This window comes from Chinchilla lanigera, unplaced genomic scaffold (genome assembly GCF_000276665.1).
Source record: "Chinchilla lanigera isolate Chin_1 unplaced genomic scaffold, ChiLan1.0 scaffold00069, whole genome shotgun sequence".
Lineage (NCBI taxonomy): Eukaryota > Metazoa > Chordata > Mammalia > Rodentia > Chinchillidae > Chinchilla > Chinchilla lanigera.
Genome location: NW_004955470.1, coordinates 7971886 through 7995868, shown reverse-complemented (window position 1 = coordinate 7995868; position 23983 = coordinate 7971886). Strand labels below are relative to the sequence as shown.

At 47.4% G+C, this 23983-nt stretch overlaps 1 protein-coding gene and 1 long non-coding RNA gene across 2 annotated transcripts in view; one reads left to right on the top strand and one right to left on the bottom strand.

Moving 5' to 3' along the window:
* LOC102022184 overlaps positions 1–3333 on the top strand; it is a 4665-nt gene extending 1332 nt beyond the window's left edge. Inside the window, exons 2-3 of the long non-coding RNA XR_263476.2 lie at positions 2541–2654; positions 3001–3333. This is a non-coding gene — a long non-coding RNA (uncharacterized LOC102022184). The remainder of the gene's footprint in view (positions 1–2540; positions 2655–3000) is intronic.
* A 2589-nt stretch (positions 3334–5922) lies between these two features.
* Positions 5923–23983, bottom strand: part of Slc9a4 (solute carrier family 9, subfamily A (NHE4, cation proton antiporter 4), member 4) — a 53270-nt gene continuing 35209 nt past the window's right edge. The window contains exons 8-12 of the mRNA XM_005400773.1: positions 22171–22332; positions 16439–16535; positions 13919–14050; positions 13438–13525; positions 5923–11429 (exon numbers count right to left, since the gene is read on the bottom strand). Coding sequence (XP_005400830.1) covers positions 11092–11429; positions 13438–13525; positions 13919–14050; positions 16439–16535; positions 22171–22332 — 817 coding nt within the window. The 3' untranslated portion in view covers positions 5923–11091. The remainder of the gene's footprint in view (positions 11430–13437; positions 13526–13918; positions 14051–16438; positions 16536–22170; positions 22333–23983) is intronic.

Sequence of the window (23983 nt, the reverse complement as noted above, 5' to 3'; positions counted from 1 at the left end):
CACACACACACACACACACACACACACACTTCCTGGAGAAATAAGGGAACCTATTTTTTATTATTGCTTCTAGAATTCACTAGATCCTTTTTCTGGGATTTTACATGCATTATTTATTTTGTAACATCAGAGGTCATACTATTTTCACCATATTATAGATAAATAGAATAAATAAATATCAATACAGGCTCAAAGTCTATCTAAAGTACTATAGTTTGTATATTACAGAGCCATAATTTATACCAATGCCATCCTAAACCAATCCTTTTTCCAATACATCTGTTGTAGTTGTGGTTTGCAAGGGAAACAATACAGGACACATAATTTATAGGATTATTTTATAGTAGTCACCCAAAGAGTCATATATAAAGAGAGTGCAGGAAATCTGTCCACACACTAAAAACCCAAAGAATCTAGCTGTGGTCCTGGATCCCATGGCAATGTTCTGCACAAGTCCAGCTAAAGATCTAGAGCCTATAACAATGCCTCCGAGAAGTTCAACTGGAGGTCAAGAGCCCGTGACAATGTCTCTTGCAAGCCTGTTTCATGGATCTATGCCAGGAAGACCCAAAGGTCAGTGGCAGAAGCTAGAAAGTCTGTGCCAGTGTGCTAAAGGATTTGTGCCAGCAAGCTGAGGGATCTGCACTAGAGCCAAAAAGCAATGCTCAAAGTAAGAACCAGAGCTCTCCTGAAAAGTACCACAGTCATCCTCAGCAACAGTGAGGTCCTGAGCTTCTCAAATGATGAGAACGGTTGAGTTCTTATCAGGAAAGCCAGCACAACAACCTTCTCCAGGAGACTGAACAGTGCACCATCTTCCCCTCTGGAGCCAGGAGGTGATGCTCAAACAGGATTTCTAGATTACTTTTAATATCTTCTAACTACTGTCATTTTAGGTTTTCATTGTCTTTGAACTATTTTGCTATCTTTCAGTTAATCATAATTGTGTAAACTGTAGAAAACTGACCGCATTACAAATAATTCTTATCCATAGACTTGTAAACAGATTCTGTCCCCTTGAGAGACAATTATTTTCCCTTTCTACCATACAAAAACTTGTTGTTCCATGTAAAGTTTGTCTTAATATCCCCAACTGCCTCCAAATGTATATTTGGAGTTTTTCTTCAACCTGGTTGAAACATCTTATTAGTTTCCACATTCATTAGTGAGTTGGACATGATCCCCTGACAAGTGTTCACTTATAGTTGAGAGTCATGATTTTATTTCACATTTTTTCATATGATCCAGGAAGCCTGATATCAGGAAATAGAGCCCATACGAAGCAAGATTCTTGGCTTGACCACATGGTACTCAGGCTCCTGAGCTTTTTCTTCGCTATTTTAGCAGAGAACGCTGCTGAATGAGCTTAGCGAGCATCCCCAGTATCCGGTCACCTCCGATGGATAACCTCCCAGCTGAGGCCTGCTCAGGCTCTTTTCAGCAAGAATCTTGCTGAGTCAGTTCAGCAGAATCCCCTTCACACCTGAAGTTGCCTCCTGAACCTTCTCTTCCACTGACCCCGGCCCTGCACCTTGGCTGTCCAGGCCCACTGGCTCTTGCCGGATTCCAGGCAAAAACCAGCCCTTGCCGTCCCTTCTCAGCATCGAATGCAGCAGGCTCTGGCTCTGTCGAGATGGACCTCAATAAGGTCTTCCTTGTCCTGCTTTAGCAACTACCACTGACTGACTTTCTTCTTTAACACACTTTCAATCACAGAACTATCTAAAACCCTGATGATGGCAATAGTTCAGGTTTATTGTGCACTGAATTTTATACCAAACATGGCACTAACAGCAGGGAAGGGTTGAAAATTTTGCCTAGGTGAGGTGTTACAAAGTCATAAAACAGGATTCAAGTTCAGGTCCGCTCTACTCTTGTGCGCTAGGTCTTCCACGTGTGTGTTTCCTCCTCAACTTCTTTCTTGGCATAAAAAGGGCTCCATACTTAATGCTTTGATAAACTCTTGACCCCATTCAAATTTCACAACACTTCGTGAGGTGGGTGGAACGGCTGTGATTATCCCCTGATGAGTGACATAAACTGGATTTGAGAGGTCAGAGCACTCCGCCAGTACCACACAACCTTGAGGAGATTGAGCCAGAACTCTGCCCACACCCCTGAGCTATTCTTCCCTGTCGCTGTGCTCGAGGGGAAGCTGTAGGATCACCCCAAGCCTGGCCGGAGCCAGGGGGAAAGGCGTCTTTCTCAAAGGGAGTCACACTCAAAGTCACCTGGGGAGCTCAGAAACCTTTGAGACCTGAGCTTGTGGTGTTCAACCAACACTTACCTAGTGCACCAAGATACTAGGCTCTGGGACTCACTAGGGTGTGTTCATGGGGCCACATTTTCCCAGGGTTTCCTTATGCACTGTATTCCAAGAGTTTAGTGTTAAAGAGAACGCTGGGCAGTACACTAAGACTTGCAAATAACTTCCAAATGTAAAATCGTCTTCTGATGCCTGAGTGTCCTGAGCTGACCTGGGACACCAGGAAAGTTTCAGCTTTGTGACACTCACAGTGATGCCTGTCTTCCTCCAACAGATCCGGCCTAACGCCTTGAGTCATTAGGAAATGAAGCCTCTTGCAAGGTCATTCCCACCTCACCTTTTCTGCTCATTCTTCCTGGAAGAATTTAATTAGCTGGAGTTTCCACAGGTATAGTTCCCTTTCCAATTCCTCCTTGCAATATTTGCCCAAGTATTTTTCTAGAGAGCTGCCTGAAACCCCACATGTTGTGGAGAGAAACTAAGAAATGCCAACGGCATTGTCTTCCTGCATTCAGAACTTGGACCTCAGCTCCAGGGGTGTGGGTGGAGTACAGCAAGCACTGTTTGCTAAACCCCATGCTCTTGACACTGCGGTGCCAGGCTCTGTGGCTCCAGGTGACTCTCCCATGGGTGGGTCCCTGGGCGAGGACCTGTCCTTTGTCCTCTGCTTGTAGAAATAGTCTCTTCCTGGAGGACAGAACATTTATTCTCCTTCTTTCTGGACGGTGTTTTAGCTTCTACCTGTAGGACTTCAGTGACGCTGCTGTTCCTCCCTCTCTGCACACACAACCCCTTTGGAGATGGCACAGATCGATAATGGCGAGGCTTCTGATCCAGGGCCAGGACGAGCACAAATTCAAAACAAGTGCAGCCTTCGCTGGTGAAACTGAACCCTAGTGAAACCAGAGGCAGTTTCACTTGCTCTCAGCTCCCCAGAAAAATTCCTGTAAGCAAACAAAATAAATGAAACCCTGTGGGCCTTCCTTCCTGTTAAACTGGCCCTCGGCCCTGGTCCGAGTCTCTTATTTTTAAAATTTCTAGCTGGCTCAACCTCTGGTATTTCTGACCATGCCAAGATAAAATCCACTGGGAATAAAAATATTGAAGTGCTTAGAAAATCACTCAAAGGATAACTTGTGTTCTCATTTCCCTATACTTAGCAAAGACTCACTCTGTGGAGTGAAAGATTTGGACACCGCCCGGTTAGCTTCACTTCATTTCTTGACATTATGGACAAGAGTCAGGAGCACGGGGCAGAGAGAGCAGTGCAGGCGAGACCTGAGGTATCACCTGGGGTTGTCAGCTGAGCTTTAGAAACTCAAAGGGTGGCAGCACAGGGCGTGGCCACTTTTTGAAGATACCCAGTGTACTCTGCAATAGCTCTGAAGGTATTTACTGCAGTCTAGGGGTTGGACTTCGTGGCTTTGGGTCAGGTGGCTTAAATGTTACTGCCGCCTACTCACTGTCTGTCTCTGAGAACTTTGCTGAGGCTCCGTTTCCCCATCTGCAACACGGACATGATCATGAGAGCAGCTACTTTGTAAGACTGCGATGAGAACTGTGTTTCTTAAATGCATGCGCAGCGGTCTTGAGGACATGCTGAGCCCACAGCACTGCTAGTGAAAATCACAAGAAGCCTTTGGTTTGCGCTGCGCTTCTGTAATAGGCTCCATGGGTCAAATCCAAGTGGGTTTCCTCACACTGAATTCCACACAGCACACTGATGCTGATGTTCCTCTGGCCTTCCAAGAAATCAGAAGACAAGGGGAGAGAGAGAAGGAGGAAGGGAGAAGGGAGAGAGAGAGAGAATAGCCAAGTCCCCAAAGAGACCATGTCCATCTGCTGTGATAAGAATGTCCCCTCTGCTTTAGCCTCTACAAGGAAAGCAGCTCGAAACAACCATCCCACTGTGTCCTGTTCCCGCTGCACCCAGAGCCTCGCTGTCTGCAAAGCCAGCCTCCCCTCCCGACTCACGAGAATGCTCCCTCCGTTTAATAGAATGAGGTGTTGCCTGAGTCGGACTGCAGCTAAAAGTCGATTAGATCAGTGAGCTAAATTTGTTTTAATTTTTCGCTGTGCATGTTTCAGCTAGTGACATGCTCATCATCAACACCGTGCTTTCCTGTTGAAGCCAGGGTTCTCAGTAGTCAGTACCATGCTACCCAGCGGCTACATCCTTCCAGGGGGATTATCAGTTTACCTTGCCCTGGACATAAGCACCATTTTCGGTGCTTCAGCTGTGCCCCGAGCTGGGGAGATTTCTGGCCAGGGACTCATTAATGGACTAAGAGAAAGGTCCCTTAGTTAGTTATGGTGGTGCTGGCCTGGAATCCCAGCACTCTGGGAGGCTGACTTAATGTGACCCTGTCTCAAAATTAAAAACAAAAAATTTAAAAAGAGATGCGGATGTAGTTCAACGCAAAGGCCCTGGGTTCAATCCCCAGTGCCATTTAAATTTAAAATAAAAAAAACCTCTTTAGACACAATGTTTTATTGAAATTCAAAAGGAAACACAATGTAAAATCAGACACAAAACATGTTGTGACTTCTCGAAGACTTTAATGACTCAAATGATCAATCTTGCTCGCCTAACTTTAGCCATTAAGATTATAAAAATGGGTTTTGATGTATTAATAGCTACTGTATTATCCATCCATTTAGAGCAGCGCTTGTTTGTTTTGTTGCTGGAGTTTTCGGCAGGATGTAGCTCCTCTGTCTCCTATTGCTGGATCTTTTGCAAAGGAGAAAGAGACTCTGAGTCACTTACTCCATTCCCAGTTCTCCAAAGGGAGGAGGCTGGCAATGGAAGGTCACAAGGACACACCTGGGGTTTGCGGTGCCCCGGCCAAGGGACACGTGGGACCTGTTACTTTGTCCGTCCTCCCATTTCCAGTGGGGTGACCCTGGCATTCCTATGTGGAAGGCGTTTTGCAAGGCTCCTGTCCATGTTAGCAAGAGCTCTATGCGTGTGGCCCAGGACCATTCTATTCAGAATGATTCCAGGAAGGGAAGGGGGTGTAGAAAGAATTAAGATGTGGTCTGTACACCCACCAGCTCCCCGTGATGAATGTCCATCATTCCTGCAAACACACACTCTCCAAAACCAAAGATTGAAACATAAATAACAAATGCCTAAACATTTTTTAAAAGCACAGAGCGAGTGCCTTTGTCTTGAGGTCTGCTGCTGTGACAGAACAGCCCTGTGACTATGTCTCCGACTGGCGGCAGCAGCGACTGTCTTGGTTCAGCCACAACCTGGTTTCAGTTACTCTGCTGAGTAAACCTCAGCTCACAGAAGGCTGGGTAGCGGCTGCTTTGGTCTCTAACCTGCCGTACTTACCTGGGGAGCCCTGCCTGGCCAGCTCATCAGCATCTCAGAGAGAAAATGAACTTCTTAAATCAGTTACCGCACTCACGAGAGAGCACATCACTGGAGAGTTACAGGACTGTGCTTTGCAGGCTTCTCTTCGAAGCCCTTCACTTCCGTCCCCATCAACCGCTGCACGTGCCTGGTGTCTGAAAGGTGCGCTCTGTCTACACAGCTGTATTTTCTCAGGAGTCAGAAATAAGACAATTGCTGGTGTTTAGAGAGAAGGAAAAATGTAACACTACAGGAAATCAACTGCTTCATTGATGGATAAAACAACTTACACAAGTGCAACATATGCACTGACTTTATTTTTCAGAAATTCATTTTGCCTCATTTTGGAACATTGTAAAACACACCAGAAACCATTTTTTTTCTCGGCTAAAAGCTCTTAAGCATTTCTTTCTCTAAAGAGAGTCACTTTTTTGGAGAGAAGTCCTGTTCCAGGAAAGAAATTCCACACTGAAATTCCAAGCTAAAGAATTAAACCCCATTGAATTTTTTCTCCTTTATGAACAGGTTGTCTCAGGAGATGGCAGGGGCTCTGAGTCCATGATCTCTTTGAAAATAAATGAGAATTAGATCATATGAAAGGCTAATGATCCCCCAAACTAGAGAATGCAATAATGTTGAGGGAATGACACAAAAATAAGCAAGATAACATTGTGCTTTGATGGGAAAAGGAGAATACTCCTGAAAAATGTGAATAATCCATACCCGGGTTTTGTCTCTGGTTTTGCTTTTGATGATGAGCTCTGAACTGATGGACAGGACCACCCAATACCGTGGTGATCCAAGATTTTCAGCATCCGCAATTCCGGCCACACCCCGCCCCCTGGCCCCCACAAATACACTCTATCCTGTCCACCAAGTAGTTCTCAGAAAAGTCTTTGCCTCAGTTACACTCTTCGCATGGCATTATATCAGTGATTGTTCTCTTTCATGCGTCCGTATCACTTAAGCAAGTACAGCTAAAGCGATCAAACTCTAAACACTGATCTAAAAGTTTTATATATATTATTTCATTGAATCTTCACTGATTTCACTGACTCGTTCTATGAGGTAGATTTATTTTATCTATTGGTCCACTTCGACTTAGGGATAATAATTAACTTGCCACAAGTCTCATAAAAGCTGTTTGACTTCAGAGCCTGAGTTCTGAACTAACCACATGGATTTAAGATCTACATGGTCTAGATATTTCCCCAAAAGAGCTCAGGATGATATTATGGTGCCCATGCATAGCCGTGTTCATAGCAGCACAACTCCTACAGCTAACTCTTGAATGCAGCCTGCATGTTCACCAACAGATGAGTTGGTAAAGACAATGTACCCACCATGAGTTGGTAAAGACAATATACCCACAATGAAGTACTGCTCTGCCACAAAGAAGGGTAGACTGGAGTCATCCATAGGTCATGGATGCACCTGGAGATCACAGATTTACATGAAATAAATGAGACACACAAGCTTCAATTTCTCATGCGTTCTCGTCCATGAAAAACTCAAAGCATAAGTAAATTAAAGAGAAAAGTACAAGAGAGATAATGGGAAACAGGTGGATCTTTCACAAATAGGAAGAGACCAAGATGGAGAGACGGAAGGCCACGTAAAATGAGTGAAGCTGCGTTCGCCCAGGCACCAACGCCCAGCAAGAAACAAACTCACTGTGTACCGCAAACGCGGACACATGAAAATAAACATTCAGGTAAGTCCGCGCGGTCAGCGTGGCAAGAGAGAGGCTTCTCCACGGGCTCAGCCCAGCGTCACTCCCGCTGCAGAGGGAGCCCTGCCACCCGCTGCCTCCGGAGCCCCTCTCCTGCAGGAGCAGCTATTCTACTAGGAAACAGGGTGGTAATTCCAGCCCTACCACCCACGCCCCCAACTTTGTCCACAGAGAAAGAGAATGACAAGGACCTCCATCAGTGTCCGGATTCCCCTCTCCACTTCAGAATCACGGGTGTCCCCCGAAGGCCACGGCCTCCCTTTCCGTAAGGGGACCAAAGCCAGGACTGGTGCCCATGGCCTCCTGTTGGCTCCCAGGGAGATGGAGGTGTGCTTTTTCTGCACCCCACGAACCAGAAAACATCTGGAAAATGTGTAAGGAGGGAGGCTGCTGGGTACGATAAATAAAAACGTGCTTCGCTCTAAGTCAGAGTTCCTGGAAACCTGAGACCCTTCAGGTGAGCAACACAAACTAGGGCTCAGAAAGGTCAACAAAATAAAACAAAAACTCAGAGAAGAAAATTTGGACTTTGTGTGTTGGGCACGTGATTTTTTGAGGTTGAAAATAAACAGACACATTCTTTGGGGCCCCTAGCAAGGAGGGTTGACCAGAAGCCAGGCCCAGAATTGGGGGGACGCTAGGAAATTTCACTCATCCCTGGGTGAGCAGGGAAAGGAGTCCAGCTGCCTAGCTGAAACCCCTCACCGCACTGCACTACAGGCACCTGCTGGAAAACCCCTGGGAGAGAAAACACTCCGCAGATTTTGTTGTTGTTATTGTTTGCTGTTGGCGGTACTAGGGATTGAACCCAGGGATGGCTGAACTACACTCTTAACCCTTGAAAAAATTGTTTATTTTGAAACAAGATCTCATTAAATTGGACTGGAACTCACGATCTTGATCCTCCTGCCTCAGCCTCCTGAGGCGCTGGGATCACAACTATGCAGCACCACACCTGGCCACACACCGTGCTTTGAAATAGCGCTGGAAGCCCTAACTGAAGGACCCCTCCTTGGGAACTCCACAGGTCTAATATGGCTAGCAGCCTTTCAGGGGCCTCCACAGGCCCACACGAGGAGGGACTTCTGGGCCACGTCCCTGCCGAAGAAGTGAACTCAGGGCCTCGTGTTCCTATCCCCAAAATGTAGTCTGACTGTGTGAGTGTTGAATTGCAGGATGCAGTGACCAAAAGATCAATGGTTACCTCCTTCCCCCGGGCACGCTGGCCCTGTCCTGTGCCAGAACACAAGATTAACCAACCAGCAGATGGTCTGACTCGAGGCTGTCAGTGACCTCATCCCTCTCTGCCGTGCCCTGTCCCTTCCTGGTACAGCAGTACTTGCTTATCCTCAGTCCCACTTCCTGTCTCAGTGACCGAGTCAACTGCATCCAAAGATGTTCAATGGAAAATTCTAGAAATAAACAATGCACACATTTTAAGTAAGCTTCTTACCCTGCATTGTTATAGCTGCATTTATTATCATTAACTTCATCACTACAGGGCACACAGGAAAAATCAGTCTCCACGGGGGACCTGGAATGTCCCCATGCGTGAGGACCATGGTATGGAGGAAAAGGCAGGCAGGCAGGCCTGCAAGTGCCCTGCTGGCCTCAGACTGTCCCCTGTGCAAACCTTTGCCCACCCGTCACTCTGGCAGTCTGCTTCTCTGTGGCCTGAGCTCACTCTCTGCAGTGGAATGTGGTTCCTGGTTCAGGTGGGGAGCAGCAGCTTCTGCTAATTACATGGACCCTGAATCCCACTGCTTAATGGCGCCTGCACCTGAGAGCAAGCTGGGAAACTCTGGTAGATCCCGCTCACCCTGAGTCCTTGCTGGCTACTCTTGGCGGACACTTGCAATTGGCTTCTGCAGTTACATGGATGGAGACCAGTAAGGGATGTGGGTGCCCTTCGCTTCTGATATGCAGCCTTGCATGTGGCCTTGGGAAGGTGAATTTCGACAACAGCTCTCTGCCGCTGTACTTCACCTACCGCTGGGGGTAAAAGCCCACTGCCCCCGCCACCTCCTGAGCCAAGAATTTGTCTCTGCTGCTTAGCTTGCTTGTTTGTTTAAATAAAAAGAAAAGCCCAAGGATTTATATGTGGCTCTGTCCCTGATTAACTGATTCCTATCATTTGGTAGTGCATAATTTTTATTAAAATAAAAATACTGAGATCAGAAGCGGGATTATATTACAGCTTCAGAAGATCAACCAATGGGCTGCTTTGCCATGTCTTCGGCTGAGCATGCTGGGGAGAATCATTCACACTGTATAAACTGTGGGCAAAGCCAAATGTCCTTGGCCTGTTACTGGTGCCCCTAGGTCCTACCGGAGGACGTGGGCTGTTCCCTGCAAGGGACAGCAGCCCCTGAGCTGGCATCTGGTGACATCCCAGGCTGTCATTTGTGACATCTAGAAGGTAAGAGTGCTGAGGGCACTTTGCTCGCATCCCTTCCAATCTGTGCTCCTGTCATCAGTTCGACATGTACAAGCGATCGCGAGTGCAGACGTCATTATCCCTGATAAGAGAAAAACTGATAAGACCTACACAAGCACAAAACATGGAAAGCAAAGGGCTAGGTGGCACAACAGATAAGTGGTGAAAAGTTAAAATGAACAAACTGCCCCTTGTCCTTCGCAGCCTGGGCCACCAGAATAAACACACGTGTCCATGCAGAAGTGTAATGCACAGATAAATCCACTGCACACCCCCAAAACATGGGGACACCTAAGGACAAAAGGAGTCAAGGCAGATCTCGGGAACATTCAAGGGGGGCCTTTACAGATGGGCAGGATAAAAAATCAGTCAAGGATGGTGGAGGTACCAGAAATAGTAATGGTAGAAGGGTATTTAGTTAATTATCATATGTTATCAATGTGGCACATTAAATAAAGCCTGCAGAGTGATTATTGACAGACAGGTGGCCCAAGAAAAGAGAGGGAAGGGGAAAGGGAGGGAAGAAGGGAGGAGGTAAAGTAGTTTGGTAAAATCGGCCAGCTGGAGTGCGTGGTCCGAAACGAAGCCTGGACGTGATGAGGAGTACTGCACACACCTAATGAATTCCTGTTGCTCACGGCATGGTTGTTCAGCTGTGTGGCCACTGCGTTTCTAATGTTTGTTTTTAAAGTCAGGGCTGCAATTATAAAATAGGGTTTGAATCCACTGTTCAGAGATTTAGCCTGGAGCGTGTCTCGCATCAATCGCTGTTGTCGATTGGATACGGCAATGTTATACAAAATTTCACCTCTCTTTTGAGATAGGATTAGTGCATACTGGATTCCCAGATCAAAACCAAATACATTCCCTGGATGGAGAACTGCTCTCCAGGGACCTCGGCCATGGAGTCCTTATCCCTGAACACGGGGTTGGAGCCAGGAGACTGCAAAGGCCCAGCCTTGCTCTACTTGATTCTAAGCTGCACGCACACGTGGTGAGTGGAATCACCAACCAGTCACACTTACATCTCGGTACACGAGCTGGCCAGAGGCCATCAGAGGGTGCTCTTAGGAAGGCGTGGGGGCTCAGCTCCTGTCATCAGCACCCCCAGCTCAGAATGTGGCTCCTCTACAAGTCCACTCACTCCCAGCTTCCCAGGCATCTTCCTGTCTCTTAGAGATCCATGTCCAATAGCTTCAAGAAAGCAAACTCCACAGCGCCCATCTGAAAACCTCGCGCTCACAACAGTGGAAGGTGAGCGCTAGAAAGTCAGAAGCAGTCGTGTGGCAGTGGCACTATTTCCTGCGGAGCAGAGGGCTGTGGGACTGGCCATGCTCCCTGCTGTGTCCACGCTCTGCTGTCCACCTCACTCTGAGGGCTGAGGCCTCCTCATCGCTCTCTGCCCTGGACTCAAACTCCTCCTCCAAGGTGAAGAACAGAGGCCTGGGCCGTGCCACCGTCCTCCTGCCCGGCCCAGGGTCTCTGCCATCACGGAAGGGCACCGTCATTGTCGCTTGGGGTAAGCTCTTCATGGGGATCACCTCCTGTGCCAGCCGGCTTTCCCGAAGTGACCCCAACTGGGGCCGCGCACTGAACGTGATGAATGGGAGTCCAAGGCCGCTGCTGTCGTCATCTGGAAAGACAGAGCAACAAGAAGGGAAAATCAGAATCCAGATCAGAGTGGAGGCTTCCTGCCCGGGGGCCAGGAGCGCAGGGCAAAGCCACGGCTCTCCACAGTCCCACCTCGCACCCTCCACATATTTTCCCCTTCAAGGTCACTGTTCCAAGGGACCAGGAGACAGAAGCTGTGTGTGCAGTGTTGCAGACACACGGAGATGCACTGAAACCAGTGCGTCAAGCCAGGCCCCCTGGGTGACGGAGACAATGTTTTGTCACAAGGTCACACCAACAGGCCGAGGACATGATCCATAGGGCACAAAGTGGCTGTCTCTGAAAGGCCGACGCTGAACGAAAGATCACAGGGCACCGCTGCGTGACAGTGGTGAGCTGCCTCGGTTTGGCTTCTGCTTGGTGGAAGTCTTAGCCTGTAGGTATTATGTCTGAGTCTCATCCCTTTTGACTGGGAAAAAAGCCAGTCTTGGAGAAACTGGGAAGTGAGGAACAGGGAGATGAGGATGTAGCTGATGTGTCCCTTTTAAAGGGAAAGGAAAAGAAAAGAGAAAACAGAGCAAAACTCCCAGAGCTCAGATGAATGTAGCATACTTAAAGGTTTCTGCCAACAAAAGGTACTTGGAAAGTGGCCCCCAGAAATCTTAACCTGTCCGTCATGCCATATTTTTCCAAATATGGCTACATCACCATGAGAAGGTAGTTCAGAAAGTGAGGTAGGGAACCAGCTGCTTTGAATACAGGAAGTAAATAGCATTAGTGAATATGCCAATTTTCTTTATGGCTTCTTCTTAGTTTGTGCTCTGCAGAGTGGCCAAAGTCCCCAGGTGCTGGGGACAGCACCTAAGGGTCAGTGACCTGGATGCCTCTGTCCCCACAGCCTGCTCCTTCACCATCCACTCATTCCCTAGAGTGCAGAGGTCCCTCAGGGGACAGGTTCTGGGTTGTGGTCAGGTGGGATCTTGGCATTAGGAAGAGGCTCATGCAAGTAGCTTGTAAGGTGGCACCTTACTTAAGTGATAAGACGTGTCCAACATGCAAAGAACAACCCCCACCTTCTGGAATAACCCCAGACTAGAAGGTGGATCATCTCTCTAGTGCTCTGCTTTTTAATATAATGCTTATTTAAGATTCACACATCAGTGCTCCAATGAGCCTGCACTGGGTCATCTCAGGAGAAATGTCAGTGTGGCATTCTTCTTCCTGTCTACTCACTTAAAAGACAAAAATAGCCCTGGATTATTTGTACCAGGAGGATATTTTGAAGTCAGTCTATCCCATCCCCTGTATTTGTTGCTGTCTTATTTCGTTTGCTTGCTTTGTATGTAGAATAGCTCAGTGATAATCTCAAATACTACTAGGTAGGCAAGTCTGGCCTGGGAGTGGATAACTTGACCAATGAAACAGAATTAAGCTCAAAACTGTCTTCATCCTGAACATTTCAGTACAGCAAAGGTCAGGGAAAGATGGCACTGGGACCGGAGCTCAGCCCCTTGCAAATTCTCTTCAAGCCTTGCACAACGAGAAATCCCTGACGGGCTGAAATTCATAAGGGGAAAATAAATGACTATAGCGCTCAGTAAATACAATTGACTATTTTTTCTGTAAATGACTATAATTCTCAGGAAAAATAATTAACTAATTTTTCCATAAACCTCAGAGCAGATTTAATAAAAATTTTCTAATAGCAAATATATCTTTAAAAAGTAAAAGCTGAACGTGAACCTCGAGGGAAAATGATTGGCAACACGCAGGAGAGAAAGGGACGACACCCATATCGGACAGAGCTCTTCCAACTCATTTAAAGATCGACAACCAAATAAAAAATAAATGGAGAAAGGCAGAAACGGAAAATGCCACAGAAGAAAGGCTATTGTCTCCCCAAATATGAAAGCTGTTGCATCTCCCCAAAGCTCACATCACAGTGCTAAAGTTTCCAATCCTATGGGGCCTTGCATGGCCAAAGGCGACGGGCCAGAAGACACAGTGATGGACGGGGAGGCCCGGGTTACCTGAGGCTTCCGCAGCACCTGCGTTTCTCCGCCCGGACTGTGGCTTGCTGTAGGGGAAGGACAGGTAGCGGATGTTTTTGGCGCCAACCTGTGGGGATCAAGTAGAAGTGAGAAACAGAGTGAGGAAGACCTTTGCAGGCCAGAGAGGCCAGAGGCCAAGGTGTCAGCCAGTTAACCGGCTCTTGGGTCGGTTTGAGGGAAGCAGAAGGCTGTCTTCTTCGTGTCTTCAAATGGGCTACCCAGGACCTCTCCGTGCAACCCTCCTGCCCCGGGAGCTGAGCCCCAGAATGAGATCTGTGCCTGCCCAGCCTCCCCGCAGAAGTCGCAGTAAGGTGCATGTGCCGCACTTTTGCGCAAGGTGGAGGATGGTCTCAGCACAGGTGGAGGCCCCAGGCCGCACTTCCCCAGGGACAGCCCAGGTGTCCGCTGACAGACGCCTGCAGACAGAAGCGCTGTCCCACTGCACCAATTCCCCCGGCACCTGTGTCCCCCAGGGCAGGCTGCGGCCCTTCCGCAGGCTCTCCCTCAGCGTGTTCTGCCGGCGGATCAGGATCTCCTTCGCCTGCTTCTCGCTGCTCTGGGGCTTGAGGTTGTACTTGTTGTAGGACAGGGTCTGCAGAAACAAAAGAACAAGTTAGGACGCCCCTAGTGCAACTTCCCGTCCCGGAGGTTACAGGACATCGGCTCCATGGGGGAGGGGTTGGGTGGACTTGGAGGAGGTCACATATAAGGAACAGTTGGTCTTCCATTGTGCCCTGCAGGGGCAGGTAGACATTGCTCCTGTCTATTTTGCAAGCAGGAAGCCTGGAGGTCTCAGCGCATCATGTAGGTGCTGGATTCCACTCACCCCACCACCTCAGGAAGGCAGTGGCTGGCGAGAGGCTGCTTGCCCCATTACACCTCAGGGCCTGCAGGAGAAGGGACTGTGCGACACTTGTGGTGCTCCTTAGGCTTGGCTGGCCCGACAGGTGACTGACGAGCACAGAGATGGAGTACACCGCTTTCCCCCTTTGAAAGCACGTGATATCCTTCAGGGGAGCCCGTCACTCAGGCACTCCAGAGACTGCCCGCCACGCTCTGACCTCTTCTTGGAACCTGGCTAAGTTAGGCCTTTCCTCTTGTAAATTCGGAAGAGTATTTCCTGTGCCCCATCCCTCCCTGTTCCACAGAGCTGTCCCTCACTGTCCCCTCCCTGTAGCTTCCACTGGGGACATGCCAAGCACAGGGACTTCAAAGAGAGTGGCCAGAGATCCTGCGGGGCCAGCTCAGTATCAGACCAACTGTGGATTAGCTTGGCCAGAGGCAAACACTGGCCCAGGTGCCTCCTGACTCCCCAGAGAGACCCTTCTAAGACCCTGCCGCTGAGAAGCGCCCCAACTTCCAGTGGCCCAGGCTAGAGGACTGAAGGTGGCTTCTACACACTGTTTGTGTCAGTCCTCCAGAAACAGTGGAATGGAGAGCTGCATTTGCAGGGTGACATTTTTCTTTAAGAGACCAAAAGGATCACGGTGGAAGAGAAGAATCTCACCACGCTTGGAAAGCTGGAGTTAGCAAGGAAAGATGAGGAGGGGTGGGACTGGTGAGCCTCACCCTCAGGTCGCAGAAGTGCAAACAGAGGCACCTGTTCTCACTGGCTCCGCATGGCATACAGCAATGAGCCCCTTCAATGACAAAAGGCCAGAGCGCTCCAGCTTGGGGCAAGGAGAAGGAAGATGCTGCACAGCTTTTAGAAGGAAGAGCGCTCTGGAGGATGGTGGAGAAGCCAACATACAAAAGAAGAAGAAAGGGGCCCCTGGGCGCCTGCCTCACGCGAAAAGAGAACAATGGATCTGCTTTAGACCGGTTTGGGGTTTCCAGACCTCCCCTCCGCCACCACTGGATCTTTCCCTAAACTCATCAGCTTGGGGAAGAGGCTGAGTGCTTGGTACTCCTGGCCCGGCTGTCACTCAGCTAACTGCATTCTTCAAACCAGGAAGCTCTTATCTCTGCGTCTAATCCAGCATGCGAGAGCTGAGCTGAAACAGTTTCACTTGGAAAGCTCTGGAGCAGTGGAATTCACTCCGAGCAGGCTCTCAGCTGCTGCGGAGCCCTGAACTCACGCGGCCCCTTAATCCTCCCCGCAACAGAAAGCCCGAAGTTACTCTCCGTGGATTAACTCTCCGTGGATTATGTGAATCCGGAGGCACGGAGAGAACACCGGGCAGGTGGTCAGGAGAGCTGTGCTCTTAGCTTGGATTTATTTCGTGACCTTGAACAAGTTCGTGCCTCCGGCTCCCTGACCTCAGCATTTTCTACTTGCGGAGGAAGAGCTTGCTGTAGATGATTTTTACAATCCCACTACGATATGATCTATGACACAGTCAGCAAAGCAAAGGCCCTCCCATACTTATTATAGTTCCACCCTAGAATAAGGGTGCACAAACTTAGAAAAAGACCTCCTATAACAGACGGCGTCAATTCAAGTGTCATTTATCCAAAGTTCCAGAAGGACTCGCCCATTATCCTAAGAAATACTCTTGCATGCACTAAGGTCTAGTAAAGACTACGTGCCTATCTACAAAATTCAGAACTAAGATGCTTGGTTTGGCTCCTTTTATTCTGGCTTTCAGCATCATACTGTCAATATGTCAGTTTTACAACCCTTCTTAGCTCAAAATTACCCAGACAACTGGATTGGCTTCGCACCCTGGTGCCATCATTCTTCTGTGGTGACGGCGACAGCTGGTCTCTCTTTGGAAGAGAGGGAGACCTGAGGCTTCCGGAAACCTCCAGGCTGCAGGGCTGGGGCAGCCTGACCCCTAGAGACAGCAACTGGATTTGCATTTCTTTTTATGCCACCAGTGCCAGCTTTATAGCAGAAATCTGACAGTGAGCTTTCTGTTCTCCAAACCAAGCAGAGAGGACTCATTCAGGGAGAGGCTAATGAGAGTGAGAACAGGTTCCCGAAGGACTGGTCTCCGGGGCAGGCCATGGGCCGTCCAGGCAGGGGGCTTGCACACACCCTTTGCCGCACTTGGTACAGGTTCTGTGTCAGAATGTCTCTCATGGACTCCACGTCTTCAGGGGAAAGCCTCTTGGTCGCCTGTGTCCTCTGGGCCCTGGAAGCACAGTAGGAGGAAATCTGTCATTACTCTTCCTCTGTGGTGAGACCAACGCCCTCTGCCCTGGAATGGTGGGAGCCCTAAGTTCCAGAACCCCATTTTTTTATCGCCTTTCCTGTTGTGTTTGCAAACTGACTTAAATGTCAGAACGTGAATTCCTCCTTAGAGCTTTTCCACGGTTAAGGTGGTGACAGCCAAGTAATTTTTCCCGTTATGAATCTGGGATGAATTGACATGTGGATAAAATATAATAAAAACCCAGTTGGTAGAAAACAGCACCATAAAATGGAATCCAAATACTGCTAAATTAAACAAATAAAATTCCTCAAAGGTCAAGTCCTTGCTAACTCTGCACTTAATCATAACACAGGCAGGTGACAACCAGTTCACAGACAAACACTGTCCCCGTGCTATATTTTGGGAAAAGTGATCTAACAGAACATCAAAGGTGTACGAGTACATGTGTCTTGGAATTATAACTTTTAGGGATCTTATTTTTCCTTAGGCAATGATTTAAGAAGCTGGAATCACATCCTACGAAGAGAAAATTAAGTCATTTACACCGTGAAGGTCAGCCCAGCTCAGAGGCCCTGTGTACCGGGAGCCCCCGAAGGAGTTTCTAGTACAGGTTGGGCCCAGGTGAGCAGTCAATGTACAATTGTCCCCGAGATTCCTAAGTCATGACATTCTGTGGGGAGAATTGCCATGTGACAAATGTATTTGATTACAATCTCGTGGCTGTACTTTCAAAAAACCTTTTATTAGATGAGTAATGTGTGATCACGGTAGAACATAAGAAGAAAAAAGAAAGAACTAAAGAAAGTTAAGCCTTGTTTTTAATACTACCATCATGCTACAAGCCCTAATGGTTTGTCTTGTCTCTTTGCTTCTTTCTCCTAGCTGCAGCTATTTTGACTGCCTACGGGCACCGATGGCTTTAACAACTGCTCGCATATGATCTCAGGCCTGTTGATCACAGATGAGTAATTGTTAGTTTCAACACAGGTCACCCATTAAGTATTTTCCTCAAACATTAGTGCAAATACAGCCATAAGCAGCTAGGACGTTTCAAAAGTAATATGCTACTGGTAAAAGACTTAAAGGCCTTGGATACTGGATAGCACGGTGTGCTAGGATTTTATTTAGCAGTGCCATCTGCACACTGACTAAGGACCTTCCTCCAAAATTACTGGAACCAAAGCTTCCTTTGTGGAGAGCCGCAAATATCACCTCTGTTGATCTGCAGTTACCACCCTTGGTGATATAAACATTATCATCAGGGTATGTCAACCTAATTGTGTATGTGTCCTTCAAACAAAATTCACTCTGACTTAGGGACGCCCACACACTCTCACCATCTGAGTACATGTCTTCATTCTGGTGGGTGTAATGTATTGCTAAGCAGAAACTCCAGCTCGCCAAACAGTTCCATTTTCTGTTCATCAGAAAACAAATAGCAAAACCACCGATAGAGGAAGTGGCAACATGAAACTTGACAGAGCGGTAGGTCTAGCTTGGAGCTCTCCCCAGTTCGGAGTTGACCGCTTTGGGAAGCACCCATCTTCACTAACAGCCGTTTGGGCCACCGGCCGGCAAGGGTAGCACTGGGATCTGGAAGGTGTCACATCTCCCTGGGCCACGCAGGGCCACTCTAAGAACCTGCCGTGTCGCAGTGGCCTGGCTCACCTGAGCGAGGGGGACCTGGCGCTACGCCGTGCCGCCTCGTGAACACAGGCGTCCCTGAAATACCCACTTCACTAGTCCAGGAAGGGCACAGCCCTTGGAAAATTGGATTGGTAATGATGCCTGGTTCAAATGAGTCAAATGGTAAACCAACAGACTTGTCCCTAGAACATTCATTCATTACCTTAAATGAAAGTTCTTTGGTAATTTCACAGACACTAGGGCAAACTGGAACAATCTGAATCCAAATGTATTTGAATATAAGGTTTACGTTTCTTATGACCACCCTTTCCTTCCTCCCTGCCTCCCTTCCTTCCTTCCTTCTTTCCATCCTTCCTCCCTTTCTTCCCTCTCTCTCTTCCTCCCTCCCTCCCTTCCTTTTTCCTTCCTTCCTTCCTTTCTTTTTCTTGGTGACATGCTGTACTAATGTATAAGAAGCCTTCAAATTCAGTGATGAAATCTAGTAGATGTTATATTCAGTATGAATTCCCAACGATTAAATGTTATCCCTTGGTTTATTTAGAAGAACACTTTTCCTCTTCATACCTCAGTGTGACATCCTGGGGAAAAGAACACACCCACGACCTGAGGCCTGGCCTACAGCAGCCGGGCTCTGTGCGTGGCCGTCTTGTGTCCCTCTCCAGAGGCTACCGTGATGTCTCCCTTTTAAAATGAGTGAAGTGTGCCAGTGAATGTGGCCAGCCTCCCGGGACACAGCATTCCATTATGGGAGGGGAAATGGCATCTCAGAGTCCATGTAAGAATGCGGAGATGTGAACTTACAAGGGTGATTGAAAGATATGGTTAATGTTTAAATTGTAAAAGTGGTTACAGTGAAAGACCGAGAATGAAGAGATGGGTGAGTTCAAAGCAGGGGCAGTTTCTGAGGAGGAGGGATGGCAATGTGCCTTTCACTGTAACAATTTTTTTTTTTTTAATTTAAACATTCTGTTTTTGAGCTGTTTTCATTGATCAAATATTTAAGGCAACTTCTGTCAAATACAAACTTTCTAGTGTGTGTTCATCCTCCTAATTCACCATATTCTGGCTTTTCCCAAAAGTCAAATGACCGCGCAAAGTAAATGCTTTGAATCATGGCAACCACAACAAGGCAACTGAAGACACTCCGGAAAGAGCACTTCCAGAACCGCTACAGGATGTGGAAAGCACAAGGGATCAGTGTGTTTGAAGCGGGAGGGTGTATTTTGAAGGGAATTCCTGGCAACGTCCCTTTTCACTAGAATGCGTTTTTTACAATTTAAATATCCACCTTATTTTTATTTTTTTTACTGACACACCTGTCAATGCATGATCAATTACAAACATTTTTAAACTAAAATGAAATTATTGCATGCTTTTCTTTAAAAATGGCCAGTTAAAGTTACTTGACAGTTTTGATATAAAATACATTGAGGGTGCATAGTTGCAGTTTGTTGTGCTGATAAATTTATACATATTTTAGTATCCCTACTAAGTTAATAGAAAACGTTTTCAAAGCTTTGATGTTACTCATCAATTTGAGCCTCTATTCTCCGGTAATTTCTAACAGCTTACTACCCAGGGGTGAGATGAGCTGTTTTGTACTTGAAATAATGAAATATGTACTTTACACCTCCACAGGGCCGTTCTGAAGTTCAAGTAGGTAACGCATGTAAAAACAGCAGACTCCAAATCCACATTACCTGCGCCGTCTCACAGACAACCCGGGTGGTAGCGATCTTCTAGAAATCACAGCACTGGGAAAGCTAACTTTTGTACAACGATTGTTTAAACTTCTAAAGAAGAAAATATATGTGCATTTTGTTGTTACATCTCATCCAGCATAATAAGAAGTGAGTTAAGAACACATTTTTTTCCTGTTATTGTACGAAGGTTTGTTTTTGAAGAAATTAGCTGCTTTGATCTTAGGAAAGGAATTCCTTTTTGCTTGATGTCCTACCGATCTCTGATAAGATCAAATACATGTAATTTAAATATTAAACTTGTATTAAATATCAGCTTTAAAGAAACCTCCTCTCTCACCCCAATTAAATAACTAATTTAGGCTATTGGAGGGGGAAATCCCTTACCTGTCAGACTCTATAGCTAATCTTGGATCGACTTCTGAAAAATAATTGACTCAAAGCAGGAGTTGGAGGAGGCCCCAAACAAAGCTGTTTGAAACATTGCTTTGAGGTCAGAAATCGGGGCAGTTCGTTATGGTCAGTGCAACGTAATTCTAAGGTTCAAAATGTGTTCAAGCGCAAGAGAGACTGATTCTCATTGAGATAAGCGCCTGCAGTCCTAGACAGAACATTACATCACTGGGGAGCAAGCCCGTTGTGGAAGCTCCTAACGGTCCACCCCTCTGGAGCTGTCCAGTCCTCCTCGGGCACACTTCCTCAAATCTTCCTGCCATGAGCAGGTCACACACCCACACTGGGAGACTGTGAGCCACGCCCCTCACACACTCCTGCAGCTCCCTGTCTCAGGTTGCATTGTGTGTGACCTTGTCACTAAGGCCATGACCCTACCCCTGTATGCGTCCACGAGGGCAGGACCTATGTCTGCTTTGCGTGCTTGGCTCACAGTTGCAGGACAGGAACTCTGGTGCAAAGAATAAGAGGACCAAGCTACTCGGTCAGTAAGTCAGATTTGAGGGCAATAGTCTAGAAAATGCAAAAAAAAAAAAAAATCTTTGATGTTAACATTTTAAATGAAAACAAGATCAACATTCCTGATTTTTCCTCTGGCTCCACTATGGCTTAGAACAACATTGCCAATAAATATTTGCTAGCGCTTTCCCATTTTACTGTCAGAAGTTTCCTCAGAGTAGTGTAATGGGCAGCACAAGACAAACAAACAAGCCCCAGAAACAAGCTCACGGAGAAGTACGGCAGAAAGCCTTTTGTTTATACTGAGATACCTGTGGGGACGCTGGGTTAGCTGTTCTGCAGGCCCTGGAAGGGAGGCAGTGGTGTTTCTGATTCATTAGCAGGTAAGGGAGGAAGGCGCTATCTGAGAAATAACACTCAAGCATTAGCAACAATTTTATTGCTACCTATTCTTAGTCCTTCTCTCACCGGCTCTGCTAATGTGAGGACATAATGGGAGCTCATGATCAAGTGTCTTTACCTGCTGTAGATGACAGAATGGCGGGGGCTGGTGTTCCTGTCCCTAAATATAGAGGGTGATTAATTTTCCCAATTCATAAGCCATCCCTTGGAAAAAAACTGGGCATCTTCAGGAGGTAAATTAATTTTTGTGATATTAAAGGAGCTCTTGTTAAATGTCAGAGTTAAAACAGCTTTAAAAAATATCTAGCCAGCTTTGGGGCAATTGGTAGCAGATGGTCCAAGAGAAACACCATGTTTCAGAGGAAATCATCGTGTAATGATGGATTTATATACGAGCACCACGTCTCCCTACTCCCTGCCTCCGCATCATCGCCCCACAGTCTTGTTTTCAACAGGAAGCCAGCAACTTCTTGCTCTCATTCCAAGCTGGTCTCATGCAGACTCAAGGCGAACCTCAGAACTGCATATTAATCTTCACCTTCAGCACAGTTTTCTCTTTAAATTGCCCCCTACACCTGCCACACTTCTGGCTACCATAACTCACCCCGTTATGGCTTGGGTGAGTGGCCTCCACAGGTCCCCATGTAAGAACTGGGAGGCCAGGGTGGTGGTACAGGGAGATTCCTGTGGACCTTAAGAGGTGGGGCCTAGGGAAGAGGTCTTTAAGTCACTGGCAAAGTGCTCTCAAAGGTGATTGTGGGACTCCCATTTGTGCCTTGGTACCCCTACTTTCTGGGTGGAGGTGTGAGCATGCACCTTGCTATCCACTCCCGAACCAGCACACCCATCTTGCTACCTCTTCCGTCCTGGTGTTGCCTGTAATGGAACCATGAGTTGGCGGCCCTTGGCATTCTGACACTGAAAGTCCAGATCAAAAAGCAGACAAGACTTACTGCTGCAGTACAGAAAACGCGGTAGAACTTAGTATCCCAGTCTCTGCCATCTCAATAGCTTGTTTCATCTCCAGCTTCTTGTATAAAGAGACAATGCTTGATTTGGGTAGGTTCTTTCGGATTAAGATTTTCCGTAAGTACTTATGATCAAACTTCTTAAACCTAAAAATAAAAACCAATATTTTGGATATCTTTCATCTCTGCACGTTGTCTGTAAGTCTGCATTTTTTTCTTAAAATCAACTACTATCTAACTTTATTCTGAAGAATAGCAAGATACTACCTCAAATACATAGCATTTGAACACATTTTTTTAAAAAATCATAGTATTTATGCGTTTTTTTAAGTAAAGAAAGAATAGCCCACTGACCTGAATATACTGAAAATCAACTGAACAAAAAGAAAGGGACAAGCTGCCATCAGGGCAAAAAGTGTGTGTAAGTGGGGAGCCAGGGAGGCCCAGCCCAAGTCAGGTCCCACCGTAAGAGAAGAAATGGCGGCCACAGCGTTAGGTTGAATGTTGTGCTGATAACTCATAACACAGCAGCTGCACTTACAGTAGCATGGGCCTATTCAACTAGAACCCGGGAAGTTGAAATGGCCCGGTAGGTGCGATAGTTTCTATCCATTATGCTGCAGCTCATTTTGAATCCTGCCAATTAAGACGGAGGGGGAAAAAACCCCACACATGTCCCCACAGTCTGAATGAGAGTGACTTGAATAGGCCGGACACTGGCGGCCGCTGATTATTGCAGTGACCCTCTGGCCGGCCCCGTAGACTGAGCTGCACAAATGCATATGGCGGGAGTCAGTCATTTGTTTAGAGTTGGGACTGTCAACTTTTCCAATCATCATTTCATACGCAGGGAACAGCTTGTCTGCTGCTTTACATTCTGGAGAACGTAACTTCCTGGGCCGCTGGCTTATTATCGGATGATTGGCTTCCTGGTCCCCAAGGCAGGCAGACTGTATCAGGTAAGTTCCCTGGGGGAGGGGGCAGGCTGACTTCCTGAGCTCAGCCATTTGTTTGGCCTGGACCACACCTGCTGCTGCTCCAGCTGGGTCACCCTTCGGGTTTCCTGCCCTTTCTGATGACAGCCCACGGTTCCTGCTCATTCCTTAACCACTGTCACCAGCTCCTCCACCTCACCGTGTGCCTGACCCTCCTCTTGCTGAGCCCACCTTGACCACTCCAGTGGCCGCCGTTGTTCTTCCCCTAGGGCTGCCGTGTCTCTCAGCGTGCTAGTAATTCTTCCCCATCCCGGCTCAATTCTGCCTTCCTGTGGCCTTCCTGACTGCTTCTTTTTGTGTCCTTCTGCCCTTCCTCTCCCTGACCTGTGCCCCAGGATCAGGAGTTTCTCAGAATGCTGTCTTTAGCAGCTTCCCTCTTCACACCCTCGTAGTGACCTCAAGCAAACACTGGGCTTTCGACACCCGCAGCTCCGTGGCACTTCACACCCTTTGTCTGTAGCCACAGTCTTCCTCCTTGAGACTAAGTGTGGGAGAGGAATCAGTTCACAAATGTGAGCTATGGTGGAGAAGGGCTTAGGCATTTGGAAGAACACTTATGTAGGCAGCACCCTTAAAGGTCCTCCATGTTCGTAACCCCCGTAGTAGACAGATTCCTGCCTAGGATTCCCACTATATCACCGAAGCCCATTGCAGCCTCAGGAAGCCAGTTTTTCCACTGTTAAGCTGCTTTTATCCTGGGCAGCCCTATCCTTCCTTTAAATGTAACTATGACTTCTTTATTTCCCCTCCACCCAGGGCACTGGTTCTCTCCCAAGTAACCTAAACCCAGACCCAGCCTGTTC